Here is a 26,698-nt window from a genome sequence, read left to right on the forward strand (position 1 = left end):
AAATAGAAGTATCATCTAGGAAAACAGATAAAATTACGCTCTTTAAGATTTGAGAAAATATTATATTAAGTTGCATGCTCAATTGTTAGCTTTATTGATATATTATACTTAAAAGGTCTACAATCCATAATGACGGATCATTCATGAATAACAAATTATACAATGTTGCTTGTGCAATTGCAAGATGCGTGGAAATTCAAATAAATAATTCATATAGACAAATCATTACTGAATACAAAATTATGAACACCTATTTTGGATCCAATAATATTTACTATCTTAATGTTCACGAGAATCTACTGTTGTCTAATTGTTTTATAAAAAATCCTATTTTAGGATTATAAATCTAAATTATATAAATCAATGAATACTCGTATTTTTGCAAATTAAAAAACAAATACTTTATATTAATGGATTCATTGACAGATATAGATTACCCAAACTTTGGTCAAATGAACCTCTTTAAGATGTGATGAAATTTAAATAATGCTGATTGTATTATTGACAAATCAATCATTTCCATAAATACAGTTCCTCCTAGAATCGTAAAATATCAAATTTGTTGGATTTCATGGAAAATCTATTATGACAAGTCTTTCATGAATACATAATTATATATTCATCTCTTAGAACTAATGTTAAAGCCCGTTCGAAATACAGAAAAGAACAAATAATGTATCTTTTAAGACTGGATTATAATTGATACAGAAGAAGCTTCGCCTTTCTTGGAACTGATGATAATAACACTTTTTTAAGTAAGATATGTGTAATCTATTGATAGTTTTATTGACTATAAAAACAGTTTCATGATTATTTAATAATACACTTCTCTTTGATCTAATGTCCATTCAAGATGTGAAAAATTCAATTAATATGTTTATTTGCTTGATGAATTAGCAGATAATAAAGAAATAGTTTAACGATTCTTAAATCTAAGTATATAATCATTTGATTTGATAATCCATACAGTAGATGTTTAATAATTGTTCTATTCTTGCTTATATATAAAACTGCGCGAGATGTAAGAAAATTCAATTTGAGTTTGATATGCAATTGGAAATTGGAGGAAATCTGCGTGCAGCTATCGATTGCTGAAAATTCAGGGAGGTGGAAAATTTCAGTTGGATTGAGCATAAAAGGCGATGAGCGATGGGTTGGTCAGCTGTGGAGGTGGTTGGCGACTTGGAGAACAGTCTGATGGGAGGTCGGGGACGGTTTGAGGAAATTCAAGCTGCAGGTCCCCGTCCGGGAAAATCGAGGGGGAAACCCCGGGACGGGGATGGGCGGCGGAGGGCGATCGATGGAGTGTTCCACAGCCGCTCTAAAAATAGCAACACAGGACTGGGGAGGCCCGGGGGTGGATGCGTCCGCACTTGATTATCGGAATATTGGGCGTGGGCGTGCTCCAGAGTTGCGCAATAAATTTGCATAACGTAGTGCAGCCAGGGGATAAATCGGCAGGGGGGAGGAAGAGGGAAAATCAATACGAATGCATCCCACGGTCATTACTTTTTGTACAAATAACACAAATAATTGGTGATTTGAGATCCGCTAGGTTGGCAGCGTCATCAGCGGTGCGAGTGAGACGACGCACAACGCCGCGAACTTCTCCCTCGCAATATTGTTCGTGATTTCGGACTGTTGCGAACCGACTGCGCCTGCCGCAGCCATTTCTCACCGTTCCCCGAGTGCTCATACCAGTGAATACGTGAAAGACGGCAAACCATCGAAGGATTTACTGCGGATCTACGCGTTCTGAGACTACCGTACAGGTACGCAACGATCATTTCTTATCTGCGGATTGTTGTTGTTGTTTTACGTTGTTTTTCTTTATATATATTCTGTTCTCTGTACGGAATTTATGGTCTGAAAGGTGTTGGGGTGAGATTGTGTTTGGTCCCACAAAACCAATATGGCCGCGCGGCGTACCTTTTCGGAGGACGAACGAGTGTAGAAGAGGAGAGGTGCATCGACGGGTGGGAGACGGACGTTTTTCCGTTTCCTTTCCTCCTTTTGTCTGCGTCTGTTTTTTGTCCTTTTCTTATACCTATTTTTTTTTTCTTCAACGTATTTTCGTTCGTGTCGATCACTTGTTATTCGTTCGCGAGACGTTACCAACGGTCAACTCAACGGTTCCTCTGCCATTTCAGTCGCTACTCCGGCCTGTGACTAAGCAGTTCCTCAGTTTTATACGCGATTTATACCAAATAAAACCCAACAGCTATCATTCTGTTCGTTTGTCCAGGTAAAGAAGGAAGCCGCCCTCGGTTTCATCTTTGTTTTTGTTTTACAATCGACCCTAAATCAATACGTCTACAGCCCTCCACAAACACTTGATCAATTGCCAATATGTATATGCTGCTATCCACTACATCAGTCACCAATAAAATTTATTGTAACACATAGTACCTTTTATTGTTTGTAAACACTTTTACCATCAATCAGTTTTCTCAAATTAAACACTCGACACCAACTATTTGATTCTGCAATTATCACCTAGTCACAATCTGGCCTAATATTAAATGTATCAACCTGTACATTGACACATATTATGGCACCTCATCAGAACGGAATATAATTTTAGTTATCCACTTGTACGGGTATACATTTTATTTTCCTTTTATTTTTTATCTTCTAATTTACATATTGCAAATAGTAGTTACGAGTTTGATAGAATGGCATTTGTTTCAGAGACTTATGCTTTAAAATAAAACAAAAAATTCATTATATTTCCCCTCCAATGACATGATGAAGAATCATGGCGAGCGAGAGCATATACAGCAATCCAAGTAAGTAGGGTCCCCCCGCACACTGTACTTATGCTATATTGGACTTTAGGTTGTCAATCCCCTGCTTTTGTTGTGAGACGTAGTACTCTGATGTGAGCTGTATACTTAGTGCCGTGTAACCGTAGCTGAAGACCAGAGGGAGGACGCCAATAATGAGGGGTCGATAGACGACGACAACAGTACAACAATGAAGATAGATAGCCGCCTCAGGAAGAGCACTTCCGAGCCGCCGGCCGAGTGCAAAGTTCTCATAGACCGCCTCAAAAAATGCAATCGCATTCAGCTCCTGGAGGAGCTCTCCAAGATCAGTACATGGACCTTCGGAAAGTGCGAGCTTGGGCACTGGAAGGAGGTCCTCACCATCTTTGACAATGTACTAGACGAAGCCGCCGAGAACGAGCCCGGCAATGGCTGGTCACTAAAATGTGACAAATTTGATGGCTCGGTGAGTTTCTACCTTTATCATTTACTCACAAACCCACCTCTTGCATGACTTCAAATATATTGCCACAATGTTCATCTCAAATCACTATATGTTCATGAGTTCTAATTTTCCTATTATGTTATCTATTAACCTTCATATATTTGCTAACATCTCATTTTTGTGCCCAAACCACATAATACCAATTGCTTTATAATTAATATATATGTAAATTGCAACAATTACTATTGTTTGAAGGTATTGGAATTTGCAGCTTTAACTATTGTTTTGCATTTTTATTGGGAAGATATTAATATTTTTTATAAACCTAAATGCAGCAGTTTAAACTTATTCTACCTGGGATTATTCTTTTAAAAGTCTGTCATTTTATCTTCAGTTATCTTATGTATAAGAAACTAAGCTAAATTAGGTGGAGGATGCTAATCGCATATAATATCTGATTCAAGCAACATATGTTAAGTTAAGTAATATACATAAACTCATTTTGTCTATTATATTGATTTTTAAAATATAGAACTAATCCCATTTTTAGGTTATATGTAATTACATATTTCACTTGTCTCAAATGCAAATGATTCTTAGATGAATCAGTATTGTTATTCTAGCTTAATATCTAATAATATTATGAATTTGTTAATCCTATAAGATTATATTATCACTTTTGTACTTTGTATGAAAACATATTTGCTTCCAATAGGTTAGTTACACCATTTTTGAGATTTCAAACAAAAGTATAAAATATAATAATAGAGATACACTTATTTCTAACGAAATTAGAAATCCCATCTATTTACATACTTTGTTGAGTAATAACTAAATATATATACAAAAATAAGATCATGGATTCAGTGAACATAAATATATAAATAATCAATGTTATTACTATTTACGTCATTATAATATCAATAGAAGATAGAAATAGTTGCATGTGTTCTATGGATTATTTCTTAATATTGCATATTGCACATATAACAAATATCTACAGCTGTTTTTTTTTTCATTTTGTTTTTCATTATTTCAATAGAAAATAAAAAGAACATTTTATTAACGTTCCATGTAAAGTTCGGATGTCCACCAACATTGGCGCTACATGGCTAATCATTTCAAGATGGTGACGGTACACTGTTTTGCGTTTTGTATTACATAAATTATGCTTCATGTAGTTTTGGAAACCCGAAAATACGATGTACGGTTGGAATAGAATTACATCGAAAGCAATCCCGTTATGCGTCCTTGCGCATGGAATGTATCTTTCATGAGTTTTCACAACATCCCTCTGCTGTAGATATATGACAGGAAAATCAATGATTAATGGCGCAGAGCCAAATCCTCTTCAGGTCATCAGTTGGTTGAATACTAATTATCAATGTTTTTTTTATTCAAAGATATAAATCATTTAGGAATCCTAATCTATCATTTGAAATTCCTCATCCATACAGGATAGCTAAGTTAATGACTTGGCACTATATATTTACTAAACTGCAAATGCAGTTAGATTGAACAAAATAACTGCCCAATTATCTTCAATGTTATAGCTTCAAATTCCTTGTAGTAAATTCAAATACTATTGTAATTGTGGTATTCAGATAACCTACACTCCAATGAAGGATGATCTATGTTGCATAAAATTTGTTAATATTGCTTTTATTTAAATTGTCCAGACATATAAAATTCTATTTTTTTCTAAATCTAGATGTAGATTCAGCTTATGCATCATTTTAAAATTTGTTATTTCATATTAAACTAACATTTATTTTGAATAATCATTAAGGATTTTTATATCTATATTTATAATAACAAATCTACTAAACAATTTTACATCCTACAATATTGATGATTTTATATAACAAATGTTATATCCTAATGGGAGTGTCTGGACTATTATTTATAATCAATTTCATGATTGTCAACATTATCCATTGCCCTGCTTATGCTGTTAACTATGCAGTTGTCATCATGTTCATGTTTTTACCCTACATTCCTCTTTCAGATTATCAAAGACCAGGACAAGATGAATGTGAGTAGGTTTCAAATATCTTTAGAGAAACATTTTATAAAAAAAAAGTTTTGTTACTTGTACTGATTACCATTGAGATGGTCCACATTTTGCACAAGATTTATGGATGTAATTTCCTACAATTTATTAATATGGTCCAGACTCCTCCTGATTCTTGTAATAATTATGTTGCTGTTCAATGCTTATTAACTAATGGGTAAAGGGTGTTGCTTTGTTTTTGCTGTGCTTTGTAATTAAACTCCTGTATCATGAAACATTTAAAATCATAACCACGGAAATATTGAATTGAAATAAAACGTCTCGAATAAAAGACATGAATTGTATTGTTTTACAGTTAATAATTGGCAACGAGGGGAAATATTTATGAAGGAGTAGTAAAAGATTGCTATGCTTTTTATCTTTTATTGCTAAAGTTCTTTCATTATGGAATGATAAATTACAGGAAATTTTAAAATCACTTTTATTTTTTTTGCATTGAAATTTTGAGTAAACATTGACGGCAATTAAGTTTCATTAATTATTACTTACAAAACTATGCAAGTTTTATAATGTATTTATTCTTGCCGAAATGACAGAACCGTAAGCTGCTCCTATGGATACTCCATTTCACAACCTTGCTTATCGAGCACTCTTTTTCTCGACATACCTACAAGTCGATGGATAAGCTATTGGCTCTATTGGCCGCCAGTGACATGTCCGTTGTCCTGGGAGTGCTTAATTTGTTATACATGTTTTCCAAGAGAAGTAACTTCATCACAAGGATGCAATGCGATTTACGATCCTCACTTGTTTCGAGACTACACAATTTAGCAGAGGTAATAATTGACCGCATTTTAGAAGGACCAACAATTTTCTAACGTACGACTGGTGTTTATTTTTCTAGAGTTGGGGTGGAAAGGAAAATGGGTTTGGTCTAGCAGATTGCTGCAACAGTCACAAGACGATGCCGCCATCCGCTACCACGCTTCATTTTGAATTCCACAACGATAATAGCTCTGATCGCGACAAAGAGTGCTCCAAAGATGGAAAAGATACAAAAACGGATAAGTCCAAACAGAACATGACCTACATACACGTGGAACATGTGGATCAACTGAGAAAGACCCCAGGAGAAATCATGAAAGGGCTTCTTGCCATTTACAATGTACCCCCAGAAAAGGAGGTATTTTTGTTTTTATTTTCAATTTTATTTATATATTTTCCTCATTTTCTGATTGTTTATTTTTTGTTACCAATGTTTATTTACTATTTGTAGATGTTATTGTTTACACATGTGAGATTGGCATACCATTTCTCGCACTACAGAAATCGACTGTTCTGCGTGCAGGCACGTCTGCAAGCTTTATCAGTGTTGGTATACGCCAATGCTTTGCAAGACTCTGCCCATACACTACTCTACAATGGGCTATTGGAAGAACTGGTAGAGTTGATCGAACTGAAATTACCATTTCTTGTGGAAATTCGTTCAGCTGCATTACGCACTTTAACATCTATCATTCATCTGGATCGCAATCCACATTTCCCAAAGTACGTACTTGCAAAGCACTTGCCAATTTGAATTTGTTTATAATACTTCATTGTTTTTTTCGTTTGCAGGAAACCCGGCTCAAGACTAAACAATATTATAGATGTAACAGGAGCAAGCCAGTACCACGGTTTCCTTCCGGTTTTGGTTCGCAACTGTATTGCGTCCTTGACAAATCCGAATGAACAAAGCTTACCCAAGTGCAAGAAACTGTCCGATTTGAAATCTGTTGAAGGTGATTATTCAGAGTGTTCTGATCCATCCATACTATTGGATATGGTTTCAGACATCGCAATGTCCACAACAGTTGAGAACAGCAAGCTCCGATTTCCGCTACCTTTAGCAACAGCTTTGTTTAGCTTTCTTTACCATCTGGCGAGTTACGAATCAGGCGGCGATGCACTAGTTTCCTGTGGCATGATGGAATCTTTGTTACAAGTTATAAATTGGCATGGTATTGAGCTGGAGCATATTACTGTAGGACCAAACCAGGCTGGACTCCAAAAGCAGCGTATATTAACTATTGTTTGCTTACAGTTTGTCACTAGGGCGGTTAGAGTGATTGATCTTATCACAAACGTTGACATGCAGGCTTTCTACACACATGGAGGACTACAAAGTTTTATTGAGCGACTTGATGTAAGTTTTCGAACATCTTTATTTATTGGTATTTGTGATTGATGCATTTCTTGTTTAGGTTGAGGTGAATTTATGCCGTCATGAGCATACTTACGAATTCAAAGCTACTTGCTCAGAAGATGTTGACAAAGCAAGCACATCAGATAGTTGTACATCGGAGGAAGAGCCGCCAACTTCTTTCACGCAAATCAATCCAGACAATGTCGGAAAAACGTGCCTTCCTCAGAGGACTGCATTATTGAAATCTATGCTAAACTTCCTTAAAAAGGCGTTACAGGATTCCACGTTTTCCGAACATATACGACATCTAATGGAAGGTAGTCTTCCAAATTCATTGAAGCACATTATATCGAATGCCGAATACTACGGACCTTCGCTGTTCTTGCTGGCTACAGATGTGGTCACCGTATATGTGTTCCAAGAGCCTAGTCTATTATCGACTATTCAGGATAACGGTCTCACCGATGTTGTACTGCAAGCTCTACTCGTGAAAGATGTTCCTGCTACAAGAGAGGTTTTGGCTTCTCTACCAAACGTGTTTAGTGCGCTTTGCTTAAATGCCAGAGGTCTTGCTTCATTTGTAAAATGCAAACCATTTGAACGGTTATTTAAAGTATTGCTGTCACCAGCGTATTTGTCAGCTATGAGAAAAAGGAGGAGCTCTGATCCACTAGGTGATGCTGGTATGTGCATTAGTTATTGTCTCTTGAGAAGAAAATTTTATTAATACGCTGTTTGTTTTCGTTTAGCTTCAAATTTGGGAAACGCCATGGACGAGTTGATGCGCCATCAACCCAGTTTGAAAGTGAATGCCACCTCAGCTATAATTAAATTGTTAAATGAACTTTGCCAATTAGGAACCGACCCTAAATATGTCTGCTGGCGACCACATAGTAAATCTGAAGTATCGCCTATTATAAGCCCACGATCGGCTAATAATGCGGATGGTGAGTGTAAAGTAATATACTATTATTAAATTATAATTAATGTTATTTTGAATGTAGGAAATTCGTCTGATGAGGAAGATGACGATGAAGAAGAAGCTTCGACGTCCTCGCAGAACGCCCAAGCAGATACTCAAGAACAGACAAACTCCAGCGAAAAGCAGCCAATTGCTCTAACTGAATACATACTTAACGTTACTAAGTTCATCGACGCTATATTGAGTAATAACTCCACGGATGACCATTGTAGAGAATTCGTTAACCAAGGCGGTTTAGCGCCACTTCTCAGAATACTGGGATTACCGAATCTGCCTGTAGATTGTCCTGTTACAAATTCCGCGCAGGCAGTAGCATCTGTATGTAAAAGCATCCTGAATTTGGCCCACGAACCTAAGGTTTTAGAACATGGCCTTGCCCAGTTGAATCAAGTCCTTCAAAAGTTGGAACCTCTGTATTCACATATGGATGTGCCAGGCGGATCGAAATTGCTCCATGAGCTCGCCAATGCTCCTCATCTAGAGTCTGCTTTCAATACCGCGTCATCCACTCCACTTTTACACGCCATGGGCGCTGCCCATGGGTACGTACTGATGTTTGTTCATGTATGCAGAACAGGCCAAAACGAAATTCGTACACTGTCGTTACAACATTGGGGATCCGAGGATGGTCTAACAGTGCTGAAAGGTTTAGCTGAGCTGTACACATCCCTGGTTTGGGAAAGTACCTTGCTGTTAGCATTGTGCAGCGACGATGTGATACCATCCGATTGTGATTTTGGAAAAGAGGACATGGAGAAGCTTAACGTTCCGCTCACCACCGAACCTAAGGTAACATTTGCAAATGATTGCTTTGAACAACGCCTACTGTTCTTTTTAATGAATTTGTTCCCGTGCATTATTAAGCAGACCATCCACATGTTTGATTATTATATGCTATATATATTCATTTATTCTCCCGGTGGGAACTTAATCTTTGGAAATCACAGTGTGTTCATTAGTTTGGTCTTTCATTTTATTATTTAATCATTTACTATATTAACTAGAGTGAACAAGTATGTCAGCGTATGACGCGCTCGCGAACTCGGGCACTAAAAGAAAAGCTATACAGTTCCCGATCCTGTTCCTCATCCCACTCAGAACTTGCCCCTAAGTCTAAACGAATTAAATTGTGCGAAGATTTCTGGGTGAGTCACAACTTTTTTTTCCATGCATCCATCGAATATTTGATTTTCAATTTAATTCACGATATTATGATTTTTCAATTATCTATTTCTTTCAATATATTTATTTGTTTTTTTATTCAATTTTTATTAATTGATCAGAAAATTACAAATTTTATTTTTGAATTAATTAAACAAATACATAGTATTAATAAAATCTTATTAAAATTAAAAAATACGACCAAATATAGGAAACCGGAGGTGATACAGGGAATGTAGCATCAGCAATGGAGGCCCTCACAACCAATCCGTCAACATCATCGATGGACGTCGATTCTGAAGCAGCTACGAATAACAAACCAACGAGTCAACAATTAAAGTACATTAAACCGTTATTGGGAGCATCTTCAAGACTTGGACGAGCTCTAGCCGAATTATTCGGTTTGTTGGTTAAGCTGTGTGTTGGATCACCCATCAGACAGAGACGGGGTCAAAACGTTGTTTCTCCACCAACTTTGCCGAGTGCAAGATCCGTAGCAACTGCATTAAACCTTTTATTGGCCAATGGATTAAATTATCAAAAATTGCCTCCAAGTCCTGTGCCGAAGTTCAGGCTTACATTCTTGATATGCAGTGTCGGTTTTACGAGTCCAATGCTTTTCGATGAGAAAAGATATCCATATCATCTTATGCTCCAGAACTTTTACAATCTTGGTGGTCTGGCCACGTTCTTCCGGGCATTCGAGTGGGCACTCAGTGCTGATGGAACTATCGATATCCACACTGCAATCGAAAATAAAAGTTTACCAGAAGGAACTGGAGAGTTTCTGGATGCATGGCTAACGCTTCTAGAGAAAATGGTGAATCCAAAAGCAATTTTGGACTCTCCTCACGTCATCTCATCTAGAGGTGGAGCAAATGCTGGTAGATCATCGTTTGATCCACTGAAATATTTGATGCAAATTCACTCTGATGCCTTTACTGCTGTGATGCTATTGTGGGGAAAAAAGCCATTAGCCAACTATGGCGTTCGCATGAGCGAGTCCATCCTGACTATTCTGAGACATATACTTAGGGGCGAGAAAATCATTCGTGATCGCCTAAATAAGTCTGACGAACCAACTAAAACTGAAGCTACCGCCCCAGCCGCTCCTACTACTGTACAAACAGCAATCGCGGCGGAACCACCGGCCCCTCGGTTCGAAAACGACGTTAGTTCAGACAGCCTGAATGCTTTATTGGAGATGGGCTTCTCCAGGGATCCGGCTGTGGAAGCTTTGATTCGTACGATCAACTTGGAACAGGCCACAGAGTATCTCCTGTCGAATCCAGCAGCCAGATCTACTCCGTCGAATGAGTTCGAGATGACCGAAGACGATCAAGTTTCCCAGGCCATCGCAATGAGTCTCGGAGAGGCTGGCTCGTCTACACCTAAGAAAAAAGAGGTACCAGACGAACCTCAACCGATCTCCGAGAAGCTGATCGATGGCTTTACGCACGGCGCTCTGGATATAGCCTTGGAATTAATTGAAGTCGTACCCGAGTCCGTGTTTAAGGTGTGCGATCTGTTAGTCATGGTGATAAAGCGCAACGAAAAGAGAATTGGACCCCAATTTCGGGACTTCCTATTAGATAAATTACTACTGGAAATCTACGATCTTTCTACTAAAATATTGCAAGATGCTTCAGCTATAAAGATGGACGTCAAAGGTGAATCGAAGTTGTCTCAACGCTTAGGACTCTACACTCATCTCTATACTCTGTTCTTCGAAGTGCCAGCTTACTTCGATATGCGCGGACCGTGTGGTCTGGCAATCTACCGTTGCGAATTGGTGCCGCATTTCATCAAGTTGTTGTATTTAGCCGAAGAAGCATTGACAGCTAACAAGAAGGCGGTGGTACCAAAGTGGTTAACTCCGATTCTTCTACTGATGGATTCGTTAGGCAAAGTGTCCGTAAGCACACAGCGAAAAAGAAACATGCATTTGGTGACAAAGCGCATTTGGAAATGGTTCGACGTTGTTTCCGGAAAATGGACAAAGTACTCTGATGCCAACAATAAGCTCATCAACGATGCTTATTGGAATGGTGAACAAACAGTGCGAATCACATGTGGCAGACGACGTTATACCATTAGTTTCACTAGCATGCAGCAGATCAATGAAGAGAGTAACAATAACCGACCTATCAGCATGACCCCCGTTAATTTGTACAAGTTAACTGAATTAAAAGGAAACGAGAACTACGATGAAATGGAAATCGAGCAGGTTGCTTTAAGCGAAAAAGAAAATGCCCGCTGTTTGTTTATGCCTGGATTCAGCAAAGAGCAGGCCGAGGATATTGTTAGGAGTTGCGTAACACTCATGCAATCCGACATCGATAAAGATACATTGCACGCTCTGATGAGGGTTTGCTTAAGACTTACACAGGATTTTAAGGTGTCTAAGATATTTGTTAAAGAAGGTGGAATTGCATGTTTATTGCAAGTAAAAGAGAAATTCGCGTTCAATGGATTCAGAACATTGGCCACCTTATTGATACGGCACACCTTGGAATCGCACGACATTCTTGCCTATGCCATTGAAAAAGTAATTCGTGGTCGGACTTTAAATTCCCTACCTCCTTCATATAAGGAGATGATGTTCCTGCTACGTAGTATTGGTAGTGCGATAACAAGAAATTCTGATATTTTCTTTGAAGTGGCGAAAAGAACTCTGAGGATTGATAATGTTTATCGTAGAAATCCTCTCGATGAGGATGTGGATGCAAGACTGCCTCTTGGAACAGAACCAACAACCAGGACGACAGCTCCAGTTATGAATGACGTCGAATCAATGAAAGTTGTATTTACTCTCCTAAATGCGCTCGTTAGGCCGATCGAAGCAACTTTGATTGTAGATCAAGAGTTCGAAAATTCAAGTAGAACCCAAACCACTAATACATGTGCTACTATGTACCAAAGAGCCAGCGATTTATTAAGCAATACTTCATCTGCCAATGACATACTGAACCTCGATAGTCAGGATGATCCTAGGTCGAAACTTACTAGGACAACAAGTGAGATTGTCATCGAAAACAAATTAGAATGTGATTTTAATCAACGACCTATTTTGGCAAAGCAAAATATTTTGAAAATTCTGGCTGATGCAGTAGTATCATATGCAGGAGTCGCTAAATTGATCACCGACTATTCATATGATCATAATTTGTTGGATGAGCTCCAAGAGGACTGTACTTGCTTGGCATTCCTCTTCGATAAAATTCTGCCAATGGATGAGCTAGTTTCTGATAGAGATTGTTCCATGATGTGCCGATCGTTAATCGCAGGAATTGCTTCCTGTAACCATGCTCCCGATGCGCAAGCATCGCTTGTCACTGAAGTGAAAGCAGCCCTCATCCGAGCATTGCTAATGCCTGAGTCGACGGAAAAACATGTCAGAATACAACATATTACTGGCATCATTGTTGGCATGATAGAACAATGCCCACCGGTACAGCAAGTTCGCTTCTATAAATCTCAAACATTCAATGCTAACGTGAACAATATCGCGAGATTGATGTTAAGGAAAGGTATATTTAATGATTTGGCTCGAGTACCCCATTGCTTGGACATGTCCAGTCCTAGTTTTCCTGTGACTATTAACTCTGCTTTGAAACCGATGGAATGTTTGTCAAAAATAGTCAACCAGCCAGTAACTGGAAACGTTGCTGGAAATAATGCCAAGAAGCGAAGACGAACTATTAATATAGAAACAGTTGCTAGTGGAACCACCTCTACAGATGCTACCAACGCGCAGGTAAATATGCATAACTTTATAATTTAATAACTCGCTATAATATAATTTATTGGCGACAGGGCGAAGAAACAGCGGAGGACACAGAAAATACTGATCATGATATTTCTGCTGTCGCCTCGAGTCTTGAAGGAAATGCCATGTCATCAAATACCAGGGATCACGTTTTGGATGAAATAATGGAACAACTATTGGATAGTGGACCAGAAGTTGAGGGAACAATGGAAATCGATGACCCGATCCATGAGACCTACGAGAACGAACCCGATGCTACGGTAAGGGTTAGGATCGTTTAACGAGATATCTGTAGACTATTATAATAATTGTGATTTATTTACTCAGGAAGAATTAATGAGCACTGACTCTGGGGAATCTGAAGAGGACGTAGAAGAAGATGAGAATGATGACAATGATCCAGATGATGAGGCTGTCAATAATGATGTTGATGCGGAGGATGACGAAGAAGAAGATGATGATGATGACGATGATGATGATGATGACGACGAAGAAGAAGATGAGGAAGAGGAGGATGAAGATGATGAGGATGATGATGACGATGACGACGATGATGATGATGAAAACGACGAGGAGGAGCTAGATGATGACGAAGACGAACAGGAATTTGGAGAAACTACTTACGAAAACGGTAAAAATCTAGTCCCTAAAAGTTTCCTAGCATGTATAACAACGAACAAAGACTTTTAAATCATGTTGCATATTCAGTTAGAAGATTTGTGTGTATATAAATATATGCAAGGCTAGTAAAGCGGGAATTGCTCATCCATAACAAAATGCCTGTAGTTTAAAATATTATTTGCAGCTTTTATTTGTTGGTAATTCCATAGATTATAACTAATCTTGTATATGTGTGTAACATCAGATCTGCTTAATTAAGTTAAACATGATTAATTTTATATTTGCATGATTTTTACGAGGAATGATTTTCGTTCATATTATTATTACTATAATTTTGCTTTCTATGTATGATAAATATATATGTATATTATATATTTATATTCGGCGATTATTATTTACGTTTCTTATTAGAAACATATGATGAGTTTACTTAAATTTACTGCAGCTCCGAATGTGGATAGAGATGAAGATATTGTGATGATACAATATGCTGATCATCATGAAACCGATGAAACGCTTCCTCTGGTTAGGTGGAACGATAACGGGTTCGCAATTCCTATACTAGATGATTCTCGTACCACCACCGACCAATCAGGTACATACATGAATCTTTGTTTCTTGTTCTTACATTTATTATCTTTTATTATGTTTGGCTTAACGGTTATGTGTGTTGCTATGAACAGATTAGAATTTTCTTTATTATTCTTAATTATTTTATTTTATAGCTCCAGCTGTACATCCTTTGCTTGTCTCGAGACATAATACTGAAACAGTTGCTAATCCCGTGACCCGTACCCAAAGGACCAATCGCGCACGCCGATATCAATATCTGCAGCTTAATACAAGAAATACGAATCCTCCAGTAATACTGCAAAGGTACCACTTATTCGATTACAACATTTATACAACAATTCTAATAAACATTGCCTACCATAACAGATTACTTGGACCAGCTGGACAAAATATTCATCTTCCGAACTTTATCCCAGCGTCTGGTATGGTCGGTGTAAGTAACATCAGCAGAAGTGATTCTGCTAGAGTTCTCGTAATGGATAACTTCGGAATCTTTCCTTCCGTCGAAGAACAAATTGATTTCGTTGACCAGACTGGCTATTTTCTGGGTCACAACATGATGGCTACCATCAATCATATACCCGTCGTTCTACATTGGTGGAAGGAAGAATCCCGATTTGTAGATGGTGATTCTACACAAGACATCATCACTTACATAAGTAATAAGCTAATACCGAATCTCATCAAACTCAGGAATGCTGAAATAAATGAACGCAAAAAGAAATTAGAACAAGACTCGAAGTCTACTAAACCAACTAATAAAACAGATGAAGAGCCCAAAGAAGAAACATCCGATGCATCTATGAACATGGCATTCCCTTCTGCAACAGCAGCTATGGTTGCAGCGATGGCTGCGGCATCTGCACCACCCAGTGTTGCTGCGGCAACTAGACAACTTCCTGCTGCAACACGTGCAGAAAGTAAATAGAAACTACTCATATAATTTGTCCATATTTAACTTCCTTATTTGTATATTATAGTTAACGAAGCTTTGGAAGGAATCGGTATAGAGAGGGGAATCATAGGAACAAGACGCCGTATGACGAGAACTGGTACAGTACCCAACTGGCCAATGCCAATGGGTTTCAGTTCAGAACTCGACATAAACCCTAACATGCTATCATCCTTAGCACGTCACAGCAGCCCTCCCATATTGGAAGTACTGCAAATGAGAAGAGGCGAAGAGCCAGCTGGCGATGCAGATGAAGAACAAGACGAAGATCAAATGGAAGACCTTCAGACTGAGAGCCGTAGGCTGGCTGCTACTTTCCGAAACATATACAATCAAACAGTCGGTCAACCTCCTGCTGCTGCCGTGAATACTAGTACAACATCCACTAGCACAAGTACCAGTACTACTGCAACAGAATCATGTCAAACTGAAAGCCAAGAACGAGCTACTGCTGCTGCTACAGAGACAGCCACACAAGCAAGTACAAGCAGCTCAGAAAGTCCCGCAACATCGGGTCAATCTGTACGTAATGCTGACGGCGAAGAGATTCCAGAGGGCGTAGATCCCTCCTTCTTGGAAGCTCTTCCCCCGGAAATGAGGAGAGAGGTGATCGAGCAGCACAGAATGCTGCGCCTCCAGCAGCGTGTAAGCATGGGAGGTTCGGCGGCAGGTGATCAAAGTGTTGCTGGTGGTTCAAGTGAAGTAAGTCCAGAATTTTTAGCCGCCTTGCCGCCTTCTCTGCAAGAGGAGGTTCTAACTCAACAACGGTTAGAACAGCAGAGGCAAGCTGCGGCCCGTGCCAATCCAGACGAACCTGTTGACGCAGCTTCGTTCTTCGAAACACTGCAACCTTCTTTGCGTACAATGGTAAGTACATCAACGTGACCAACACTTGCTTTACTAAAATAAACTGTTTTAGATCTTATCTGACATGGAGGACTCTCAAATGTCAGCTCTACCACCAGATCTAGCCGCAGAAGCTCAAACTTTGCGTCGCGATTGGGAAGCACGCAACAGACAAGTACAAGAGCGCTTCCTCGAAGCTAATCTAACAACTATTATCAGGCATTCTGCAAGAGGTAGACTGGGCTCCCGCTTCAACACGACACACTTATTACCACAGTGGGCTCAAAGGCCCGATTTCACAACTATTAGTGCCAGTGGCCATTTCAAGATACGCGGACGTCAGCTGCTGGATCACGAGGCGTTATCATGTATGCTAATCCTGTTATTTGTCGACGATCCAAAGTTGAACACTGGAAGATTACACCGAGTCATCAGGAACTTGTGCTACCACGTTCCTACCAGAGATTGGGTGATTAAGGCAATACTTTCTATTATTGAACGCAGTGTGCACACAAAACTGGACGATAATTTGAACAAACCAAAGAAAATACCGAAGCCCGGTCCACTAAGCAGCAAACTGACTACCGATGCCAAAAATATGGGCAATGGCGCAAATTGGCTGAATATCCGCATGGAAGCGGCACTCGGCTGCCATGCCAATGTATTTATTGTCAACAGAGCATCAGGAAAACGCACAGAGAAGAACGCGAGCAATTCAACTGTCAGCATCCATCCTCAAGCAGCTCCGGTGGTGTGCAGGAATGCTTTGGACCTATTTGTATCGTTGTCCAGAAGTTTTCCTAGCTACCTGCTGCCTCTTAAATTTAAAGATAAATCCAAAGCGTCTGCAAGTAACAGCAAAAAACATGAAGCCACAGACTTTTGGGAAATGTTGTTAAAGTTAGATGCAGCTAGCACCAAAAAGGGCAAATGTTTGAACAAAGGTCACAGTAATTTTAATATGTGCAATGATGTAGAAAATCTGACGCAGTCTTTCGAGCAATCGCCGTTCGGTCAACTTATCGGAATGCTATCTTCCAATGTCATTTGCGGAAGTATTCAGTTAACTGATAAACTTCTGAAATTGTTATCAGTTATATCGCAGGGTATGCCAGAGATCGTCAAAGAAGATTCTTCGGCCTCTAAGAATTTGGTTCAAAATTATGAAAGCGCTTCAGCTCCAGAAGGCGCACTCAATTTGGCTGTTAATGTGTTGACTTATAAGAGTTGTTCTGAAGAAGGATTAGAGGAGGTTACTACACTACTATTGAATTTATCAAACTGTTCGTTAGACATGAGTCATTCCATACTGAGTTTACTCTTGAACGGTGCCAAAAGAATAGGCGAAATAGTCCGTGAACAAATAATGGAAATGTTAAACGAGTTACAGGCGACTCACACCAGCCAAAAACCTAAGGTGACAGAAGACGCGTCTGCACCAAGCACGTCGAAAGGAGTTTTGTCCAACAGATTCACCAATGAGCATGTCGTTATTTCAGCATCGACTAAAGTTAAGTCCGCATGCGATCTGCAACTTCCCTCAATGGCACCTCTAACGTCTAAATCGTCCAGTCAGGTATTCTTTTTGAGAGTACTTCGCGTTATTGTCCAGATAAGAGAAGCTATCGTTAAGAAGGGTTCTGAGAACGATGAAACTCCAATAATTTTGTCTCCATTAAGCGATCAATTAGACGATATGGAAGGACTCTGGCAATCTTTGAGTTTATGTTTATTGGAGTTGGAGCATACTCCTGATCATCATGCCGTCCTTGTTTTACAACCAGCGGTGGAAGCTTTCTTCCTAGTCCATTCACCGCAGCCGGATGTGTCATTAACAGCGCTTAAGACTGCTGCAGAAGCATCGGGATCAAATGAACGAGAGGAAGCATTCCCAGCAGCTGTTGGGACGGAGCTTCCCGCTACAGATGGAACCAGTGGTCGTGTTAGCGTTCCTCCAGATCAGCTTAAATTCTTGAACTTCGCTGAAAAACATCGAACAGTCTTAAATCAAATTTTACGTCAGACAACTGCACACCTCGCCGATGGACCATTCTCAGTTCTTGTTGATCACACAAGAGTGTTAGATTTTGATATCAAGCGGCGCTACTTTAGAACCGAATTGGAGCGTCTCGATCAGAATTTGAGACGCGAGGAAACTGCCGTTCATGTAAGAAGAGAACACATCTTTGAAGATTCATTCAGGGAACTATACAGACGCACTCCCGAAGAATGGAAAAATAGATTCTATATCGTTTTCGAAGGTAATTAGAAATTGGAGTAATATTTTACATTATTTCATGTATTTTTCTTTTTAATATTTAGACGAAGAAGGTCAAGATGCTGGTGGGCTTTTGCGCGAATGGTATGTAATAATATCCAGGGACATATTCAATCCAATGTATGCGCTATTCACTGTCTCCCCCGGAGATAGGGTGACTTACATGATTAACTCAGCAAGTCACTACAATCCTAATCATCTTTGTTATTATAAGTTTGTGGGTAGAGTTATCGGTAAGTTCGCGAAAATTTCACTCAGTATATCAAGACATTAATGCATTATTTTGTAGCCAAGGCAATTTACGACAATAAGTTATTGGAATGCTACTTTACCCGGTCTTTCTATAAACACATCCTAGGAATTTCTGTCAAATACACTGATATGGAGAGTGAGGACTACAGTTTTTATAGAGGCTTAGTCTACTTGATGGAAAATAACATCGACAACCTAGATTGTGATTTGACATTCAGTACCGAGATTAACGAGTTTGGAGTCACCGAAACCAGAGATTTAATTCCAAATGGAAGAAACGTTTCCGTAACAGAGGAAAATAAAATGGAATACGTTAGAAGGTCGTGCCAGATGAAAATGACCGGAGCCATCAGACAACAGTATATAATAACTTCTTTTACTTTAATAATTCTGCTTATTAATATCGATGTTTTCTTGCTTAGGCTGACAGCATTCCTGGAAGGTTTCTACGACATCATCCCCAAGAGACTTATTTCAATATTCAATGAACAAGAGTTGGAACTCCTAATATCCGGCCTTCCCAACGTGGATATCGAGGATTTAAAATCGAACACTGAATACCACAAATACCAATCTAATTCCCTTCAGGTAATTTACGAAATTCATTGTAATGGCATTAACTGATGAGTTCCTTTTTTTATAGATTCAATGGTTCTGGCGAGCTTTACGATCGTTGGACCAGGCCGATAGAGCAAAATTCCTTCAGTTTGTGACTGGTACATCGAAAGTTCCTTTGCAAGGATTTGGTGCCCTCGAGGGCATGAATGGAGTTCAGAAGTTCCAAATACACAGAGATGACCGTTCAACTGACAGATTACCATCGGCGCATACCTGGTAATATGAACGAAGATTAGTCCAGCATTGGTTTCATTATATAATCGTTGTTTGTTTATCTTTTCAGCTTCAACCAGTTGGATCTACCAGTCTATGAAACATATGACAAGTTGCGCTCATATTTGCTGAAAGCAATTCATGAGTGCTCAGAAGGCTTCGGCTTTGCTTAAATTATAAATGTTCTCTTTTTCACTCTTAATTCTTTTTGTTTTGAAGACTGATCAGTGTGTTAAGGTGTCCAATTAATGGTCTTATGAGGCACATGTATTTCTCAATGTGACATTACTTAACACTCCACAAATATATATATATAAATTTATATATATATATATTATCTGTTAAAAGAAACCATATATATATATAACAAATATTTTTCCTTTTATGTAAATAAGTTATATTTGAGTGTACAGAGCTAATATTTTGCAATGTAAATTATAAGATGTTAGCGCAAAGGGAAGTTCTACACTGCAAGGGTTTAAAAAAAAAAGAATAACATGAAAACGAAAAAGTAAAATTTGCGATGTTTGTGATCCTCTTTAGTTTACTCCTTATTTATGTGTATAAAGTTTCTTCAATTCAGAGGCACACGTATTTTTGTAAAGAGGGCCGAATGGCATTTTGACGTGATAGATTGAATTTGAATGATCCTCAGATTCACTCCTTTATTGTTAAATTTTAAGAATGAATATTTTCTCTATTTTCTTTGATTATTATTTTTTTGTATAATTTTTTTTTTGTTTTGTTTGATGAAAAAAAGAAGATGAAAAGAAATAACAACAAGGAAAAGGAAAAGGAAAAAAATAGGAAAGCAAGGAAGGTGCGTGTACGTGCAGAAATAATTTGATTTGGAAGGTGATTCTACCTTGACAGCAAAGAAAATGAGAGAATTGCTGCTCTCCCTGAGCAAAAGACCTGAACCAAAACCAGAAAATTTTAGTGAAATTTATTAAAAGGAAAAATACTTAATGAAAAAAAACATATATATCAATCCAATGTCAATGTCTTGTTGTCGCTGTATGAAAAAAAACATATAATCCATATATACTACCTACTATTATAGTATACTCCTAAATGTTGTTGTAACTCTGTAAGGATTTAAATGTGATTGAGAATCTTTTCCCTTTCACTAAAATATTCTTGATATGTAGTTTATATTTTTTGCCGGGAGTAGCCCTTCATGTTTTATTTAAAAATGAAAAAAAAAATTATTTGAACAGAAACCACTCGATTTTGTAGACTTTAACAATTTTATTGCAAATTTATATATATTTTGTTTTTCTTCATTTTATCATATTTTTACTCTACAGTATACAAGTTTTTGATCGCATTGTTATTTGATTGTCTTATCGCATTGCTCTTCGGTTATAGCAGTGCCAGTATTGTTTGATTTTATATTTTTGTTCTGCCATTTTTCCCTTCTCTCCAAACAATAACGAACACTGAAGTCACATAGTTTTTCTTTTTTTTTTGTTGTATATTTTCCAAATAAAACTTTCCACTTTATTTTCGACACCTTATTTCCGTATATTTCTTCAACGCTATGTTCTATTGTATACAAGAACTGAATGAAAACATATGTATATGTGTATATATATATAAATATATATATATTATATTATACACGTATTTCTAAAACTATTTCTCTTAATCTCTGTAACTGTGAAAGAAGAAGAAAAAAAATAAGAAAAGAATGGTATAATTCTTCTCGCCCGATGGGAGCACATAATGTTCGCAGTCGTTCGAATGGAAATGGGGGAAGACAAAAAAAACTTATAATCCGAATTAAATGTTTTTCAGTGTTAACTAATGTTATGAATGTACCGAATTTTTTTTTCCAGTAGAAATAACATACTAATCTTAAATGTGGGTAACAAAAAATAAAAGTCAAGTAATCTGTATCGATGTTGTAAAATGAAATGGAACAATTATGTTTTTCATTCAATTTTCGTTCTTGGAGCTGTTTGACTTTTATTTTTCCTGTTGTATATTATTTTGATTACTTGCATGGTGTACTATCGTTTATGCAGGACTTCTTTTTCTTTCTTTGTCATCATGTATTATCGATGATTATATTATTTATATATAAATAATAATATGTATACACGTGGAAGTGTGTATATATATTTGTATATAATATTTTTTTTCATTTTTCCCTTAATTTGCAGAGATAATAATTGTTTTGTATTATATATACTTTAATTTTCTCTTATTTTAATAAATTACGTTCTAAGCAAAACTGTGTTTGTTTCTGGCATTGCTGATAACTGTATTTTTATCTGAGTGTTTTTGAAAGATAAGTTAGGTGGAACAAAACAAGAACATGAATATTAATTAGCGTAGGCATATGTAGAGATCGTGTTCTAGAAATGGAAAATACAGAATATAATATACGGTACGTCAAGAGCAGTCAGGACTGACGTGTCCTGCAGGATTTTGAATTATGTTAGCCAATCAGAAGCAGCCAACGCTTAAGCTATGATCATGCGCCAGGACTACTTCAGCCGGCTATTTGGTTCGGCCACGTACCGCATCAGAAGATTGTCTGTCGCGGCATTCGGTGTAGAGAAGCTGAGAGAAAACCTTTGCCGGTTAACGTCTTTAGCGTTTTGTTCTGAATTTGAGGAAGCACAATGGTGTTCCTAAAGTTAGCCACGTTCCTTGGGTTCGTTTGCCTCTGTTTGGCCGGTGAACAGGATGTTGTTGATCTAGGCGACTCTGATTTCGAGGCAAGGATCAACGAATATGAAACTGCTCTTGTCATGTTTTACGCACCTTGGTAAGATTCATTTTTATTTTCTTTATAACTTCCGCATCTTCGGTGTATCCGATGTTAATGTGGCTTCTCGCGTTACGGTAAACGTAGTTATGAGAACGCCGGAAGGACCTTGAATCGCCCATACATGTCATTGACTCCGGTATATTCTTCTACAGGTGCGGACACTGCAAAAGATTAAAACCCGAATACGCCAAGGCTGCTGAGGATCTGATCAGGAATGATCCACCTGTTTATCTGGCCAAGGTCGATTGTACTGAGGCTGGTAAGGAGACTTGCAACAAGTTCAGCGTCAGCGGATATCCTACGCTGAAGATCTTCAGAAATGGAGAAGTCTCGCAAGAATACAGCGGCCCAAGGGAAGCTCCAGGTATTGTTAAGTACATGAAGGCTCAAGTTGGACCCAGCTCTAAGGAGCTGACCAGTATGGCTGATTTCGAGAAATTCCTGACCGTCGAAAAGGACGTCTCCGTCGTTGGCTTTTTTGAGAAGGAAAGTTCTCTGAAGGCTGCTTTCCTCAAGCTGGCTAACAAAGAGAGGGAGAAGATCAGGTTTGCTCATTCCTCATTCAGTGATGTATTGGCAACTAAAGGATACAAGTAAGAATCTTAATCTTCACTACTTGAACTATCATTAATTACTTTATTTTTGTCTATTCAAGGGATAATGTAGTGTTGTACCGTCCCAAACATTTGTCCAATAAATTTGAAGAAGACTTTGTTGTATTCTCCGACTCCAATGTAGACAAATTGCACAACTTTATCACCAAAAACTAGTAAGTTTCTTCTATTCTTCAATTTAAATATATAAATATGAATTTGTTGAGTTCATTATATTGATTTTATTAATGATTTGTAATTAATATTGATTTCATGAGCAAATTTTGTTCTATAATTTTTTAAGTATTTTTTATATAGCTGAAGAAATTAGATTTGTGTTATTTCTATTGGAATATTTTTTAGTATTTCATGACAAGAAATATCATAAATTTTCTTTTGAAAAATATGTTTGATAGATAATAGAAATATTTTTAAAAGCAGGAAACACTTTTATGTCTCGCATAGGAAACATATATGCGTTGTAGATGACTCAATATGACTTATATGTATTCCAATTAACGTAGAAGTGTATTGTTTGAAATAGGAACGTTTATTGTTTACATATTGACTAAAGTTTAATATCTCGTTTGTAGTCATGGCATTGTTGGTCATCGTCGTGCGGATAACAAACAAGACTTCCAAAACCCATTGATCGTTGCCTACTACATCGTCGATTACGTGAAGAACGTCAAAGGTACCAATTACTGGCGTAACAGGATTTTGAAGGTATTATTAAGGCATTATAATTTCAATAAGATACTTATATATGTTTTTTTTACCAGATTGGTAGCCAGTACAAGGACAAATTCACCTTTGCTGTAAGCTCAAAGGACGAATTCCAACACGAACTGAACGAATATGGCATCGACTTTGTTAAGGGAGATAAACCAACGATTTTGGCCAGGAACGCCAAGAACCAGAAATTCGTGATGAAGGATGAGTTCTCCATGGAGGCTTTGGAGCAGTTCATCAAGGATATGCTTGAAGAGAAGTTGGAATCATATTTGAAATCTGAAGCAATCCCAGAGAGCAACGCCGAACCAGTTAAAGTAGCTGTTGCCAAGAATTTCGATGAAATCGTCATGGATAATGGCAAAGATACGTTGATCGAGTTCTACGCCCCATGGTGCGGACACTGCAAGAAATTGGCACCAGCCTACGATGAGGTCGCCCAGAAGCTGGAGAATGAGGAAGTATCCATCGTGAAGATGGATGCTACTGCCAACGATGTTCCACCAACCTTCGATGTCCGCGGTTTCCCAACTTTGTTCTGGGTACCTAAGAACTCCAAGGATGCCCCAGTTAGGTACGAAGGCGGCAGGGAAGCCGACGACTTCCTTAAGTACATCGCCAAGCACGCCACTAAAGAGTTGAAGGGCTTTGACAGGCAGGGAAATCCAAAACAAGAAAAGACTGAACTTTAAATGTGTCTCAAAGCGTCTTAACTTTACTTTAGGTTTTAATTTTATATGTATACAGTAGAATATTTCCTTCACGAATTAGGAAAAAAACCTGCAAAAAAGAATCTTTTGAAATTCCCAAAATCATACAAATATACAAGATATACTGATTTCCTAATTATTATGTTTCATTATTGATGTTCCCTTTTAGCCATCAAAATTTGATACTTTTTGTAAATCTCATGCATTCCCAGTTTCACTTTAAGTTGTTTATATTGTTGTGGATTAAATGAGAAGCAACATAATTGTTTCATATATTTTTTTTATTTAAGTGTGAACATTTATATAACAAAATCTACATAATTTATAATAAATAGTTAGCATTTCGGAACTTTGGTTTCAATTTGCAAACCATGAATAAGTTTGATTTGTTCCTTAAGTGAATCTGTTATAGCCCTATGTTGTTTGACTATAGATAGTCCTTTAAATTCGACAGTCTCAACCATTATATCATACATGGCTCCACAACCTCCAGACACATCCTCCACTTTGATTTCTGTGGCACCCGGAAACCTAGCTTTCAAAATGTCTTTCAGTTCCTGTTCACTAGTTGCTTTGTTCTGGCCATACCATACTTTGTTCAACTTCTGAAATCACATCAATGAAAACCATAATTATAACACAATTGGGATCTTACTTGTGTAGTAGGCTGGATTGTCGAATTGTGCAATATCCGAGAAGCTCTCTGGAATGCACTTTTAATTATTCCCGACATGATTTTGTCTTTGGTTTGCCGGTTTATGACTATAAATATTGCTGACTGAAAACTTTGTTCAAATATTATAGGTTATGTTACGATCCAATGACTGTAGTTGTATAATACAGTTATTTCAAAGATTTGATACACCAAATATTGCAACTTAGTTTCGTAATGAAAATAAAAGAATAAATGTTTTATAAAACAAGTTACACAAACATCTTGATAGTATTATAAAATATCAATAGGTGTCACTGTTCTGCAATTATTTGAAATTATCTTTCCTATTGATTAAAACATATATAGAGAAACAGATGTTATTAAAAAAACTTTAATTATTTATATTAATAAGCTAAGAAGTTAGGTAAATAAAGAATTAAAAGACAAATTTTGATAGAGAGTTTCTCTGTATTTATTGTAACCCTGAGTGAAAACCGCAGAAATTATATAATAAAGTGCAACAAAATATTGAAAACATTATGAATATAATAAAATCAGAAATTAATGACACAAGCTTAACTAAAAAAAAAGTTCTGGTTTATGTAATAAAGTAATTTTCTAATAAACTATACGTGAAAAGCGAGATTTCGTCATGAATGAGCGAGATTTTGTCATTGGAATTGAACGAAAATATTGGAATCCTGGCTTTCGAAAATCGCTGTACCTTTCTGGACATTTGCTATGTGAGACGATCCTAAAGAGTATACTAATATAGATGTGATATTATAGTTCTTTTTTTGCTGTTATTAAAAATAAGGGTTAAATTAAATTTTCTCCATGAGTGAAAGGATGAGAGCTGTGTGTTCGTAGAACTGTCAAATCAAGTTAATCAATTCTTGCTGAAAAAAATAACAGATTTTATTGATTAGCGCTGATGTTTAAAGCTACTTTTACCATTAAAATCATGTTTGGGTCAAATGGATAGTTTTCTATTGCTTTCTCTGCCATCTTATCGCTTCCTTTGTACACGGAATGTACCAGGCTACAATACAATACTTCAGTTAATCTCTGCTGAAACAATTTTGAAAATGTTTCGAATTACATAAACAAACACTTGCTTAAAGTAATATATTTAAAAGGACTTCAAGACAAAAAAAATCGTTAGAATTAGTGTAATTATAAATAATTATTAGCAAACGTTAATGTAAATATTTTTCTATACTCAGACGCATTATCAAGGAGATTTTTTTTTTGTTGAAAATAATAAAGATTACAATACTTCAGTTAATCTCTGCTGAAACAATTTTGAAAATGTTTCGAATTACATAAACAATACACTTGCTTAAAGTAATATATTTAAAAGGACTTCAAGACAAAAAAAATCGTTAGAATTAGTGTAATTATAAATAATTATTAGCTAACGTTAATGTAAATATTTTTCTATACTCAGACGCATTATCAAGGAGAATATTTTTTTTTTGTTGAAGATAATGAAAATAATAAAGATTACAATACTTCAGTTAATCTCTGCTGAAACAATTTTGAAAAT

The 26,698-nt window shown here is 37.2% G+C and overlaps 3 protein-coding genes across 13 annotated transcripts; 2 read left to right on the forward strand and 1 right to left on the reverse strand.

Moving 5' to 3' along the window:
* Positions 1-1,576: 1,576 nt before the first annotated feature.
* LOC108567076 (E3 ubiquitin-protein ligase HUWE1) lies at positions 1,577-20,391 on the forward strand. Of its 11 annotated transcripts, XM_017927310.1 has the most exons (27): positions 1,577-1,772; positions 2,692-2,789; positions 2,915-3,234; positions 5,222-5,248; positions 5,824-6,063; positions 6,132-6,410; positions 6,504-6,775; positions 6,845-7,008; positions 7,060-7,250; positions 7,311-7,412; positions 7,471-8,095; positions 8,162-8,359; positions 8,417-9,183; positions 9,399-9,539; positions 9,767-13,312; positions 13,372-13,590; positions 13,652-13,955; positions 14,391-14,540; positions 14,671-14,821; positions 14,885-15,438; positions 15,499-16,337; positions 16,390-18,577; positions 18,639-18,827; positions 18,884-19,205; positions 19,269-19,434; positions 19,490-19,680; positions 19,748-19,850. In XM_017927310.1, the coding sequence occupies exons 2-27, from the start codon at positions 2,759-2,761 to the stop codon at positions 19,848-19,850; spliced, it is 12,279 nt and encodes a 4,092-aa protein (XP_017782799.1). In that variant the 5' UTR covers positions 1,577-1,772; positions 2,692-2,758. The 11 variants fall into 11 exon arrangements, with proteins under 11 accessions (XP_017782799.1, XP_017782796.1, XP_017782797.1 ...); XM_017927307.1 differs by having other exon boundaries at positions 6,845-7,250; positions 19,748-20,391; XM_017927308.1 differs by having other exon boundaries at positions 6,845-7,250; positions 13,372-13,584.
* Positions 20,392-22,203: 1,812 nt separating this feature from the next.
* On the forward strand, positions 22,204-24,630 carry LOC108567102 (protein disulfide-isomerase A3). Its single transcript, XM_017927368.1, has 5 exons — positions 22,204-22,456; positions 22,612-23,052; positions 23,115-23,228; positions 23,646-23,778; positions 23,835-24,630. The coding sequence occupies exons 1-5, from the start codon at positions 22,311-22,313 to the stop codon at positions 24,474-24,476; spliced, it is 1,476 nt and encodes a 491-aa protein (XP_017782857.1). The 5' UTR covers positions 22,204-22,310; the 3' UTR covers positions 24,477-24,630.
* A 175-nt stretch (positions 24,631-24,805) lies between these two features.
* LOC108567103 (bolA-like protein 3) lies at positions 24,806-25,408 on the reverse strand. Its single transcript, XM_017927369.1, has 2 exons — positions 25,150-25,408; positions 24,806-25,099 (listed from the first exon to the last, which is right to left on the reverse strand). Exons 1-2 carry the CDS (start codon positions 25,225-25,227, stop codon positions 24,830-24,832), a joined length of 348 nt encoding a protein of 115 aa, XP_017782858.1. The 5' UTR covers positions 25,228-25,408; the 3' UTR covers positions 24,806-24,829.
* Positions 25,409-26,698: the final 1,290 nt, after the last annotated feature.

This window comes from Nicrophorus vespilloides, unplaced genomic scaffold (assembly GCF_001412225.1).
Source record: "Nicrophorus vespilloides isolate i.1.1-1 unplaced genomic scaffold, Nicve_v1.0, whole genome shotgun sequence".
Taxonomy (NCBI): Eukaryota; Metazoa; Arthropoda; class Insecta; order Coleoptera; family Silphidae; genus Nicrophorus; species Nicrophorus vespilloides.